The sequence below is a fragment of the Varanus komodoensis genome, unplaced genomic scaffold (genome assembly GCF_004798865.1).
Source record: "Varanus komodoensis strain SLA01 unplaced genomic scaffold, ASM479886v1 scaffold18_1, whole genome shotgun sequence".
Classification (NCBI taxonomy): domain Eukaryota; kingdom Metazoa; phylum Chordata; class Lepidosauria; order Squamata; family Varanidae; genus Varanus; species Varanus komodoensis.
The window spans coordinates 4011380-4025071 of NW_025335548.1; the positions used below are offsets into that span (position 1 = coordinate 4011380).

The 13692-nt window shown below is 43.8% G+C and overlaps 1 protein-coding gene across 5 annotated transcripts in view; it reads left to right on the plus strand.

Moving 5' to 3' along the window:
* The window catches only part of ITPRID2 (ITPR interacting domain containing 2), a 67251-nt gene extending 62401 nt beyond the window's left edge, over nucleotides 1-4850 (plus strand). For all 5 annotated transcript variants that reach the window (XM_044426948.1, XM_044426951.1, XM_044426950.1 and 2 more), the window contains 2 exons: nucleotides 2537-2660; nucleotides 3675-4850. In XM_044426948.1, the coding sequence (XP_044282883.1) occupies nucleotides 2537-2647 (111 nt within the window). In that variant the 3' untranslated portion in view covers nucleotides 2648-2660; nucleotides 3675-4850. The remainder of the gene's footprint in view (nucleotides 1-2536; nucleotides 2661-3674) is intronic.
* Nucleotides 4851-13692: the final 8842 nt, after the last annotated feature.

Genomic DNA, 13692 nt, shown 5'->3' on the forward strand with positions numbered 1-13692 from the left:
CATTTCTACTACCAAGAAGCTTCTCCAGAAAGAGCAACGCATGCAATCTACCTGTTTTGCAAAACTGCTGTTTTGGAGAAGTAAATTCCAGTGCATGTTTTTTTGTTTTTTGGGTTTGTTTGTTTGTTTTTCTTTGTTTCACTTCAATGTCCTTTGGGGAATATATTCCACTGCAAAGCATTAAAAACAAATAGCAGACCAGTTGCATCTCCAATGCTCTTTCTTACATGTTACTTTCCAGCTGAGGAGTTGCATCCTTTGCTAAAATTATTTATTACAGTGCCTAGCTATTCCTCACTGTAGAAAGCAAACTTGGATGTAAGAAGACTTACAACTTCCTGCCAAGGTCACACAGGAAGCCTTGCTGTTGCAAAGCCAGGAATAGAACACAAGTTGCCTGTTCCTAGTCCTGTTCTTTCCCACAAAGATGAATCTTGTTTGCTCATCCATTAACTGTGCTAATTTAAGAAGTCTTTATCAGTTTATTTCAGAAGGCAGTGTTTATTTTCATCACATTTATTCATAGCTTTTGTAATTCTGCCTTTTGCCTGGAGTGGGTAGCAACTGGCCCGGAAGGAGCAGCATCCCGGAGGCAGGGTATCGCTGGGAATCACTGGGGCTGGAACCCAGACCCATGGTGCTCTGCATGGCTGCCCCATGGGCCACCACGAGGACTGCCACTGGGAGCAGCTTCCAGGGTGCTGAAGTGCTCCAGGGTCTGGACTGGCCCTCCCCACCCAGGTTGGCCTGATAAGCAGATGGTAGAAGTCTGGGCAGCATTTTGGGGCAACAAGAAGGTTTTTGTTGTCGGTGTTGTTGTTTTGGTTCAGGTCTATTTCCAGCTTGTTCCTTGGCTTTGGCCGCTGTCTCGTTTTCTCCCAGCTTGTACTTCCCGTCACCCCCACCTGCCCCCCATTGCCAGGGCTGGAACTCCCGCGTTCTCCGGGGCAGCTGCCTACAGCTCCGTCCTGACCCCATGCAGCACTGCGACGGCTCTAGACGCCGTGTGTCTCCCCCTCCCTGGCAGCTGGAGGGAGAAGCACAGCCACACGTGTGTGCAGGGCAACATACAGTCAGCAGAGTGTGACTCTAGGAGGTGAGGAGCTAGGACTGCCTGCCACGCCCCCACGCCAGGCAGCGCAGGTCCCCACGAAGGACTGCTGGTTCTTCCAGGCACGTCATTGGCCTTGCAACTGGACTCCTTCACTTTCAGTGCCTGCCAGTTGCTATAGTCCTGAAGGGTGTTGAGGAAGGAACAAAGCTAGCTAGATATGCAGCCTTACACCTGCTCAGTAAGTCAAGCCTTCTCTGCCTGCCTTTCCATTGTGGATGGAAGATAAGCATCATCATTTGCATTTGATTTTCATTTAGTTACATTCAGGTTTTATGCTCCACCTTTTTTTAGAAATGCCCTCAAAGCAGAATACAAAACAAATCCATGTAAAATGTAATATACAATGAATGGCAGTAAGAACCACAAAAGAGACAGCAATACATGGACTGCAAGATAAAACTATCAGAGAAGCTGGGTATATACAGCCTAGATACCACTGAGCGTGTGAAAAAGGATGCACTTAGGCCATGTCGAAGGAGTGCCATGGGTTCCCTCACAGAGAAGGCCTTCTTTCCTCTAGGGGAAGGGCCTCTGATTTATCTGGCTTGGTGTGTGGGTTCTTCTGGAAGAAGCCAGTCCTGCAGAGACCCTGGATCAGAGGCCATTCAAGGTTTTCACTGCTCATACTCAGTTACTCATGACTGCAGCCCTGAAACTCCCTGATAAACAGAAGCAGTGGTACTGGAGAGATTTGAATCAGTTGGGTAATAAACCCTCAGCGATTACTTGCAAGGTAACAAGGAAGAGGGCTAATGAGAGAGGCAGCTCAGGCCTGTGCATGGGAATGGGGAAGAGCACTTCTCTGCAACATCCTGCCTCCCAGACCAACAAGTTAAAATAGAAACCAGGGGGGTGGCCTGAGCATTTCCCTTGCTAAAGGACACTCAGCTAAGCAGTGCTGCGAGAATGGTGGAGATAGATGCCATTTCTGGAGGAAATCATTAATTTGCCCAAAGCAGCTGGTCAGTGCCCGAGTGGAGAAAAGGGCACCACCCTCTCTACCCCTACTGCCCCATAGTTTGTGAAACGCTGGGTTTCCTCTGGGGCATTAAAAGCACTTGAGTGGGCTCACAAAACACCCACCATTGTGGTACCTTGTCTCTGTGTTGCACCAGTTTTGGAAGGGAAAACCCGGGCGATCAGCTGCAGCCCCACCTTAGGTGTTGACCACTTTGCCCACCACGGTGCGTGTGCCACCTCTCCCGCATGCCGGGGAGCTGCCTGCCCTCTTCCCAGCCTTGGTGCTGAAGAGGAGGTGGGGTTCCAGCAGCTGAGTGAGTGGTGATTCCTTCTTGGCGCCAAGCTTGAGAAGGAGCCTGGGAGGAGCGGCTGCCGAATCTGAACCTTTGGTGTCGTGTGGGCTATGAATTCATCTGAATAACCTGCGACAGACTCTGACTTAATCCATGGTCTTGTTTTTAGATCAAAGAATCTATTGTCGGTGAAATCAGACGAGAAATCGTAAGTGGACTGTTAGCAGCTGTCTCTTCCCCTAGCAGATCTGCCAACTCTAAGCAAGAGATGCAGCCGTGAATTGGCACTGCAGGTAACTTCTTCAGCATTACTGTAGAGCTATGCGTGAGCTGTGAGTGGTAACTGAAGGCGAGGGTTGTGGCATTGCTCCATCATGCACAAAACATGGTGCTCTGTATGTCAGAAAACGTTCAGCTGTTCATTCATTCATTGCATTGATATCCTGCCTTTCCCTGCAGTATCTACTGTTCTCTCTCCCCCATTTTCTCCTTGTAACAACCTTGTGAGGTAGGCAGTGGCCTGGCCTACAATCACCAATTTAGTTTTGTGGCTGAAGGGGATTTCATCCTGTGTCTCTGCGGTTCTAGTTTAACAATTTAATCATTATACTCGGTGGGCAACGTGAGACTCTCCTGTACTTTTGCCCTACAACTTCTGTCAGCCTCAGCCAGCACAGGCAATGATGAGGGATCATGGGAGTTGTAGGCTAAAACAATTGGAAGGCCACAGAGTGGTCCCCCCGCCTTCTCTTCTGCAATCCTGCACTACAAAATACAGGATATCTTTTGCCAATGTAAAATTAGGGTCTGTTTTTCCCTGGCGTGTAAATTGCAGTTATTCCTGTGTCTTAGTTATTACTAAATAAAGAACACACATCTAAGGTCTGTCTTCCATTTTAAATAAACCAGGAAAATATTTTGCACTACCATACTAAGTAAGCACTTACTTCATCTTGTGTAAATACTTTCATGTTGATGGAATGATAATCCTGAGGTGAATGTTTTGCATTTGGGCTGGAGCTGTGAGCCTTGCAGAACCGACGCCCAACTCAAGTGGATAAAATTCCCAAAGATCCAGGGCTCAAGCACAGCTAAGGAACAACATGAAAACCTTCCTTGTAAACACGACCCAGTTCTGTGCCCACCTTTCCATACTGAATCCAGCAGCTCTCTTGATGTGCCCTCCAGTCATCTTCTCCGGTTTCCAAAAAGTTGTCTTGGGAGTTACCCAGCAAATACACTGGCGAATGCTGCATTTGTGCCTAGTACGTTTTGCTTCTGACTCATTGTTTTTCTTTCTCCTCAAGGGTCCAAGGACATGGTGGAATTCTCCTTGTGGATCATGTGGATGGAAGTATCTGTAGAGAGCAAAAGTGACAGCTCCTGTACGCAGCCCTTTGTGCTGTGCTGCATTCACACTCCAGTTCCCGGTGTCGCGAACTGGACAAGCCCCATCTTCCTGCAGCCAGCGCAAGACGGGGAACACTCAGATTATCTTGCAAGTCTTCGTATTTATTTGTTATGTTCCTGCTGTTTCTTTGTGCATAGTTTTATTTCTGTGTAGAGGTGTGCCTCCTAAGACTTGAAAACTCCTAGACCCACCCCGTGTATAAATAGTCCAGATTGTTATTTTTCAACAACAGCAACAAGAAACACCACTGACCTCTATGAGGTATTTTTTAACTGTGCAATAACTGATTCACTCTGAGAGCTTGAAGTAACCATTTCCACTGCTGTTATGGAATGCCATTTCCAAAGAAGAGAATAACCTATTGTAAAAATGGTTAGCTCTTGGAGAGGCTGTTTTTTGCCAAGTGTTTAGAGAATTACATGAACTTGCGTAGAACTACTAAAGATGCTTACACTGAAAGCCTGATCTTGTGCAGTAGACACCTTTAAAAATGCTTTAACCTCCCTTTTTTCTTTGAAATGTCCTTTGTCTTCTCAAAAAGTCTTAATATATAACTATATATGAACTACATCTGAATTATACAAGGAGGTGTCTCTTTTCTCCTTTTATAAAACAGGTCTATAAAACACTAGCTTAAAACAAAAAAGTGGTGTACAACTTGAAGTGGATTGATCACTTTGGCTATTATTATTGGGAAGGTAGAAGGAAATATTCTCCCACTTCAGCTGATCTTTATGTTGTGCTATGACCCAGGGAAATGACATTTATCACAACAGAGAAAATTGGAAGTAGGCAGAGTTCTCAGTGTATTGTTTAGCTATGGGATGCTAAGACATTCAGAACATAATCTCTGCCACTGGGATACCTTATGGGTTGTTTGTTTGTTTGTTTTGAACTAATTAAAGTTTTAATATTATGTTGACAACATAATCAATGACTAGTAAAACTGTAACAATATTGTATGAGAAAGATGGTCAAAGAGTTGTAAGTTTGGAAAATACACAAGGGTTGATTTCTTTTTAAAAAGGGGGCTATTGTGCCAATAAAAATATTTATTTTGCCTACAAGTCTAGTATTGTGTTTTGAAGTCTTTGCTTGTGCTGGGTTTCTTTTGAATTCAGACATTGCAGCCTTTTGGTCAAAGAGTCCTGTGAACAGTCTAAAGCAGGATTTTTATGAGAAGAGGAAGCTGACTTACAGATTAAGGCCTGCTTACACATGCTGCGGAATAGCTTCTAATTCTGAGTTTACATTGGTTTATGCTGCTTCAGGGGGGTGTGCTATTTGTAATGCTCCCTATTCAGATTCTTCTACCTTGCCAAGGTTCTACCATGTTTTTCTGCTGTGTGAGTAGAATCTTGGCATGGTAGAAGGAACGGAACACTTCCTTCTAATATTGCCTGCACAGGTGAAGACTTTCCATAATGATCTACCATACAAACCCATCAGTGGTTCGGATACTGAGGAGCAGAACCAGAGAATATGCCCTAACACTAACCCATGGTTTATTTAAAGCATAGTTTGCTTTCCCAGTCTCTGAACTGTTTGTTTGCCGCCTCCAAACTGCTCCCTTCTCAGATCCTAACTACCTTTGTGATACGGAAGGCTAGATTCTTGACTGCTTTTGTCAGCTGCCTCCGTAACCTGGCTAAGCAAGCCATGAACAACCCATAATTCCGCATGTAAGAACAATCCATGATTTCAACAACCTCTCATTAGCTCAACCCTTCCCTTTTTGCCGTTAGGCTCCAAATCACCAGGCACTCTCTTTGCACAGCAGATCTTTATGGACATTTGGCAGCTAAAGACAAAGCAACTCTGAAAGCCATATAGTGAGTTTGCTCATGTCAAAAAAGTTGAACCAAAACTTCTCCAGGAGATCCTTCTCTTTCATTAAGTCTGTGGGCTCCGTCAGGATGACTCGTGCTGAGGAAAAGCCCAGCTGGCAAGAACTGTGCAAGCCCTCCAGCTGGGCAGCTTGTCTCTTCTGACACCTCATCATGAGGTCCAGGACTGGGCAAGCCAATGGCTCTCCCTTCTCTCCTTCTTTGACCCCTCTTGTCTCTTCTAAAACATTGCTGCTCTCTTGGTCGGCCTGAGAATCCATGGGGAGCCACCCTGAGGGTGCTACAAAGGCTTGTGCCTCTCCCTGGATTGCTAGAACTCCCATCTCTGCTTCTTTGTGGTTTCCTCATCCTTCAGAATCCCGCTCATGAGGACCCTGGGATGCCTGGCAAGAGTGGTGGTCAACTTCACTCACTCCACAGCCCACAGTTCACATACCCAACAACAAACCATGGATAATCTGTTAGTTGTTGAGGATTAACCTATTCTTAACTCATAGTTCTGGGTTGACACATAGTGAGTGACTCATGAGTCAATAAGCCATGGTTAATTAAAACCTGGTTGCTTTTTGAACTAGACCTGTTCACATGTAAGGTTACAGGTTCAGTATGGGTTGTTACATCCGAGCCATGCACAGTGGTTTAAGTATAAACTGTTAACCATGAACAAAGCAAGAAAAAACAATGGGTTTATCTTCCTAGGTGGTTCATTGTTAGCTTATAATTAAACCACAAATCCAGCTTTGCATGGCATACAACAATATACAGTTTGGCTAATCAGAAGTTCATTATAGAAAGCAGAAACAGCTCCTACATAATGTTATATTGCAAGCAGGGACATATTCCAGAAACAGTGGAGGAAGATGGTTGTAAATTATGAAAACACCCCCTGTAGTCCTTGATCTAAAGCTACATTTATTGATCCATATTGACTTTTGTGTTACAAAGCTTGTGTTTGAGAAGTTCTTAGCACCCAGCACGGTACTATTAGCATCTATCATAGATACTTTTGGCAGTTGTATTGCCCTATAATTTTATAAGGCTGGCATCTGGAATTGAAAAGGCGTTCCCAGCATATTTACAGGCTGAAATCTGAATTACAAAGAATCTTTTACAAATAAGGAGATGTGCGTATCACAATTCCTTTCCAAGTAGCTTGATTATTGAAGAATCTAAAATGTACAGAGAAAAGCCTAAGCCAACAATAAAACAACAGCATCAATATATTTTCACTGGAGAAGACCCTGATGCTGGGAACAATTGATGGCAAAAGGAGAAGGGGATGGCAGAGGATGAGGTGGCTGGATGGAGTCACTGGGCAGTGGGTGTGGGCTTGGGTGGACTCCAGGGGATGGTGGAGGGCAGGAGAGCCTGGAGGAATATTGTCCATAGGGTCATGATAGGTTGGGCACAACTTTGTAACAAAACGTCAATATATTTGAAAGGAGGAATAGGAAAGCTTTACTTATTTTCAAGCAAGACATACACTTAAAATATGAGAGTATTCATTTAGTAGAGCTACTACCAAAAAGTTTCTTCACCTTTTCTGTTCCTGCCAACCTAGTAGTAACTAGGAGTAGAGCTTCCTATATATATCTTAACGCAAGAACATTTGTGAGACTTATCATTTTTAAAGGTCCAAGCAATTTAATATTCTGTGTCCTGGAACAAGTTCTTCCTTTTCTCTTGCCACCCTTTTAAGACGCATGGCGGCCCACTGAGTCCATAGTTACAACCTCACCATTTCTCAGTACGTAAGAGCATCTCGCAAGCCTGCGAGCCAGCCTACCCTTGGTGCAGCGGCACAAATGCTGAATCTGGGTAAGGGATCATACAGCTCGGCACACAAGCCATTGCATTATTCCACTTGTTCTTCATATGAAGGAACTGACTCGCACCAGAAGTTTATCTAGTTCGGCATTCTGCTTACACAGTGGTCAACAGTTGATGGGGAAGCCCACAGACAAGAAGGGAGGGTGGTCCCGGCACGCCCCACTCAGGCCAGGCTATTTCTTTACCCTCAGAAGTGTCTTTCTTTGCAAGAAGTAGGCCCGCACCTACGCAAGCAATCCTTTGAGCTGATGCTACGATGGCAATGAATATAAACAATGCGTTGGCTCTGCTGGCCAGGATCCAGCCACGCACCGCATCCAAGGCATGCCCAAGGGGACTATGAGCCTATGTTTCCTCAACAATGGCCCACTGTGTCACATGCCAAACCACTTTGCAACCAAAGGAGGTGCCTGAAAGCAGATTGTGCCATGACAAGGAAGCCCGCTGTTCAAAGGAAAACACTGGAACACCCACTGGACACATCCAAGCGCCGGGGCGGGTCTAACAAAGCCTATTTTACTCAAATGTTATAATTCTCCACCATCATTTTCCTAACAAATTTTATTTTATATGTTTAACTTGATTTTTTTAGCAGTATATTCTAGCTAAAAAATTTTCTTTGATACTTTTGGATGTCCACACTAGATAATGATCAGTGTTACTAATATTTTATATAGCTTTAAACCCCAGTTTTTGTGGAATGTATTCTGTGGCCACATTCTATATTTCTGTATATTTCATAATCATTTCTTCAAAGAGACTGAAAACGTAATGTCCAAGACAACCTCTGAGTTTGAACTAAATCATGCTGCGATTTAGAATCCATTTATTAATTTTATGTTCTTTATTTTTTATTGGAAAGAGATTTTCTTTTCACTATTTTAAAGTTATCTTTGTAAAATAGGCACCCATGTTCAGATGCTACCTTTATTTCTCATTGCAGGCATACATCCTATTTAAAGATTACTGTAAAATAACATAGTTAGAAGGTACTGTTTCTATCCTCATTATAGTAAACATTGTTTTTTACACCACAAATGACTAAACAACTGTTAAGATCCACAATATTATCTCTTTCGATGCTGTTAAGTCTTCATATCCGCCGTGCTGATTACTGGAAACTCAATAATCAATAATCTTGGCACCAGCCTTAAATACTGGGTGATTTCTTGATTAAATATACCACAGTAAAACCCTAATCTAAGTTCATTGGAATTGACTGAGCTTCCTTCTGCATAAATGTGTTTAGGCCCTGGGTGTTAGCTAGTGGGACGTTTATCTCTGTAATGCTCTTGCCTACAGAAGTCTGTGGTGTTTTCAATTTATAATAAGGTTACACGTCTCTTTAATCTTCCATTTCCTATAAGTTGGCCTTGCAGTTTCTACAAACAGCAGCAAGATGCCTCTAACCGTAAATCAAATGTTTTGCTATTGCCTGCCCCCCTCCACCACTCCCTGATAAAGTATCTAGAGAATCCAGTTAGTCTTTACAAAATAGTAATTTAAATGTGGAGATATGGGTGCAAGGCGACTTATAAATGGAGCTAGATGCTCAGCCTTCCTGGAAACCAGGTCTTCTGCTGGAAATGACTGCTTTGTAGTCCTGGCTATTTAAACTAAAAATGCTATGCAGGTTTCTCCCTGGAAAGGGAAAGGCATTTGAAACACCCTTTATTGTTACTTTACAGTTTCGAGGCCTCAGCCATGATTCTGAAAGCAATTTCTATGGCTGTCTCTTAGCAAGTCCTGGCCAGGAAGCCTATTTGCAAGTGGACAAGGAACGGAAACCCAAGTGTGAGGTTATCAGAATATCGGTGGCCATGAAGGCCAGGATGAAGTGGTAGTTACGGTGTTGGCAAGGGACTTAGGAGACCCAAATGCTAGAACACGCTCAGCAACAGAGATCATGGGGTGATGTTGGGCCAGTCATGGACTCTCGACCCAATTTAGCTCATGGAATTATTGGAAGGATAAATTAAGAGGAGGGGTGGGTCACCCACAGTTCCTTGCCAGAGGGGGGAAAAGGCAGTTAGAAATGTAAAATGTCTGGGGAAGGTAAGTTATTTGCAAAAGAGTGGTTCATCTTTCAGTGCTGCTTTTAATAGTGAACTACAGGTGTGGGTTGCCCATGGAAGGATTAGACACCTTGTGGCACTTCTGAGGCTTCGGTTAGGCTGGCCAGGGCTCACAGCCAAAAACATCTGGGGGTCCATAAGATGCCACCTCTGCCTTGTGGGATGAGAGCTGGTGGTGACACTACCAACATCTTCCTGAGAATTCAGTTGGCACTCTGCCCTGGCCCAGAGCAGCAAAAGCCTCCCCTGGCTTCTCGAAAGCAGAGTGTCTGGCCTGTCGCTCTCCTCAACCTCCCTTCCCGCCAGCCAAATGGTCTTTGCTGGTTGAAGCACACAGGATGTGCTCTATTTAAGGAAAGCCCGAATCAACAGCAATAATTCCAAGTCTTTCACACAGTGCTGAATAGGCCCAGAACTCAAAATCACCACCATTTCTTTGGGTGAAATAGTGAAACTAATTCGGTTTGGGCCTAGGTGGTGATTGGACAGCACTTTGGTGGGAAACTTCGGCTCATCTTAAACTCCACTACCTGGGGTTCCCCAGATGGCCACACCTTCTTCCCAGCCCTGTGGTCTTTCCCCCAACCATCAGATGTTTGGTTGTTTTCTGGCTTCTGTGCACTCCCCCCCACAATTCTTAAACATTGAAATAGCTGTCCTAAGGCTTAGTTCCTGGCACCAAGAGTTGCCCTGTGAAGAAGGCAGAAAGAGGGAGACTTGTTTCATGGGGGAAGAAAACTTTCGTGAAATTGAGCTTCAGATTTTCTCGCTTCACCTCTTCCTTAGAGCTTGACTGCCCCCCTTACTCCAGCACTGTGGAAGATGCAAGATGGGTGCTGGCGGCGCTGCTGCTAATTGCCATGGGGGAAAAGAAGTTGCAGTACAGCCCTTGCCAACACAGTGTCCTGCCAGCGAGAAGCTGAAGCCAACTTTCACTTGTCCCTGGAGGAATTCAGTGAAATGGTCCCCCACTTTCTCTGCCCACGAATAAGGTCATTTTGATAGGTCCTTTGCACACAACTTGATTATATAAACCAAAACATTAAATCTGTTTATTCTAAAAACAAGGCGGAAGTGTTATGGAAGTTGTCACCAGGGCTAAATCCTGCACAGAAAACTACTACTACAATCAATTCTTACTATATTTTTCTGTACCCTTTGATTATTTTTTCATCGCTCCACCTTGAAATCAGTTCCTGGCAGAAGTCTGGTGGAATTCACTGACAGAAGGATGACTTATGAAACCCAGGGAAAATTGATTCACCCAAGGCAGGTAAACAACTCTGAAGGGATAACAAGTTAGGAAAAAAGTCAAACAGCAGTGTTGCGCAATGATAGAATTTTAAAAAATATGATCTTAAACTGGCTCATGAAACTGAACTAGTTCCAGACAATAAAACCCTTCATTTATTCTCCGTGCTGCTTCCAATTGTCTCGCACTGTTTTCTTTGCTCAGAAGTGCCCGGATGTAATTCGGTCACCACCCACCCTTGTTCGCTTTCCCCTAAAGCGTGTTCTTATGCTTGTGTATTCCAAAGACCTGCTGTATTAGGCAATGGTTCTGGCTAGTCCTGACTCTGGGCTGAAGTCTAGGCCCCCACAGCCCAAGCTGCCCTTCAGAGAAGGGCAGGCGATGCACAAGCAGGCCTTGCTTCCGAATCTGGGCTGCAATGGATACGCCCAGGCCCAGCAGGGCCGATGCTGCTTGCTGCAACTTACCTCCCCCCGCTGCCTTCTTCATTTCATTCCTATACTGCCCCATAGCCAAATATTTCTGGGAGGTTTAAAAAATATTAAAAAAAAAATAAAATTTGGGCAAAGAACTTTTTAAATTAAAGTTGGGTGGCAATTGAACTGGGCATTCATGTAGTTACATGCACTTATTTTGTTTCAAAAATTTATTTTTTTCTATCATAAAATGCCATGTATTACCACCTAAATGTTGCTGTGTAGTATCAGGGCAATGAAAGAAACTCTGTTTTATTCCCATGGTCATGACACGGCTATAATTCAGGTGTGTTTAAATGCCAAAGAGTATGTTCTCACAGTATTTTCTCTTTTCTACCAGGGTTGTTATTGTTTTGTTTTGCTCTGACATAACAGGAATGCAGGAGAGGAGGAGGAGAATGTCAGTGGTGAGTTTTACAACTAGAGCAAAACACATACAACCATTCAGTTCAGGAGCTAAAATTCCTTTGCTTACCACTGAAATGACACTGGGATTATGCCCAATAAAAATATGTAGGGAATTGCAAGCCAAGTGAGACAGAACACACCCTTATCCCTCATGGAATACACAGGCTTGTGTCAGCAGATATGCTCACGAGTGCTCCGTTGCACACCTAGTGCAGGTTTCCAATTTCTGTGTAGTGCTGGGAACAGCTTAATTTTCACAATAGAGATACATCAAAAGTGCTGTGCAAGGGAAAGCCCTTCCCCATAAAATAGCTTCCTAGGTGGACTCTAGGGCTGGATGGGTCCCCCACCAATCTTCCCTGATAAATTGTGCTAATCTTGCCTGTTGCTGTTATGTGCTCTCAGGTTGTTTTCGGCCTATGGACCCTATGAATGAAAACTTTCCAAAATGTCCTCTCCATGACAGCTCCATTCAGCTCTTCCAAGCACCAGACTGTGGCTTCCTTTATGGATTCAATCCATCTAATATTTGGTCTTCCCTTTCATCTTCTGCTTTCAAATTTCCATAACATAATTGTCTTCTCCAGTAAGTCATGATGTGTCTGAGGTATGACAGCCTCCAATTTGTCATTTTTGCTTCTAGAGAAAGCTCTGGCTTGATTTGATCTAGGATTTCTTAGTTTCTCTTTCTGTTGGTCCAGGGTATTTGTAAAACTCTCCTCCAGCACCATGTTTCAAAGCATTAATTTTCTTCCTGTCAACTTTCTTTCAGCTATCACACCCAAAGATTGTGATTGGAAATAGAATAGTTTGGATGATCTTGACTTTGGTCTCCAGTAAAACATCCTTACAGTTGATGATTTTCTCTAGTTTCTTCATTGCTGCCCATCCAAGCCTCGATCTTCTTTCAAATTCCTCCCTCTTTGATGCACACCTTAATATGCTGAGGGTGTTTGAGAATGTCAAAGAAACCAACAGCAATGCCATCAGGAGGCCAAAATAGTCTCATCTGGCTGGTCTCCTGACAGGGTCACCCAAAGCAGAATTGAATTGTCAAGGTTGAGACACCAGACTAAGATGCAGCCTCCCTTTTTGAGAGTAACAATCGCATCACCAAAACAGAATGGGTCTCATTAACACTGATGGGGGCGGAGAAACTTGTGAAATGCAGCAGCAGTAGTTCAAAGTGCCACGGGCAGAGGATCTTTTGCAGACAACAGCAGTGATGCTCAAGCTAATGCTGGTTGGTACTGTACGGAAGAAAGATGTAGTAATTCACTTCTGAATTTTCTTACCTCAAAAACGCTCTGCTGAAACAATCCAGAATGAAGCAAGAGATAGTGCTGAAGGATGGAAGGCACTTTACGAGCTGCAGGGGAAGGGCAAAAGACAAGTACAAGTAGCACTGCCGCTAATGACGCTACTAGATCAAACACGAAAGGAAGACCAGTGGCTGACATGCAGAGAGGGAAGAGCAAAGTTCAGTGCTGCACAACACACACAACTGGGCATGGAATGCGAGAAGCATGAATCAAGGCAAACTCAGTCACGGAAATCATAAAGCAAGAAATGCAAAGGATGAACATGGCAGTACTTGGTGTAAGCAAACTAAAGTGGACTGGAACGAGACATTTTCCAATCAGACAAACACAGTGTGTTTTATTTATTTTATTTCATTCCACAAAACTATGCATGCTGATCATCCTAGGTGACTGGAATAAAAAAGTAGGAAACAAAGCAGAATCAAATGTTGTCGGAAAATTAGGCCTACGGGTAAGAAATGAAGCAGGAGAACCTGTTAATTGCAAGCACATGCTTCAGACAATTGTTTACAGGGACTTCAGCAGATGGTCAATAAAAAACCAAACTGATTATGCAATTGGAAGCATACGTTGGAGAAGCTATATTCTTGCTGCCAAAACAGATCAGGAGCAGATTGCGGTAGTGACCATCAGCTCTTAATTTAAAAAAAATCAGTCAAGCTAAAGAAAGATCAAAAATAGTACCAAAATGTAACTTAAGTAAC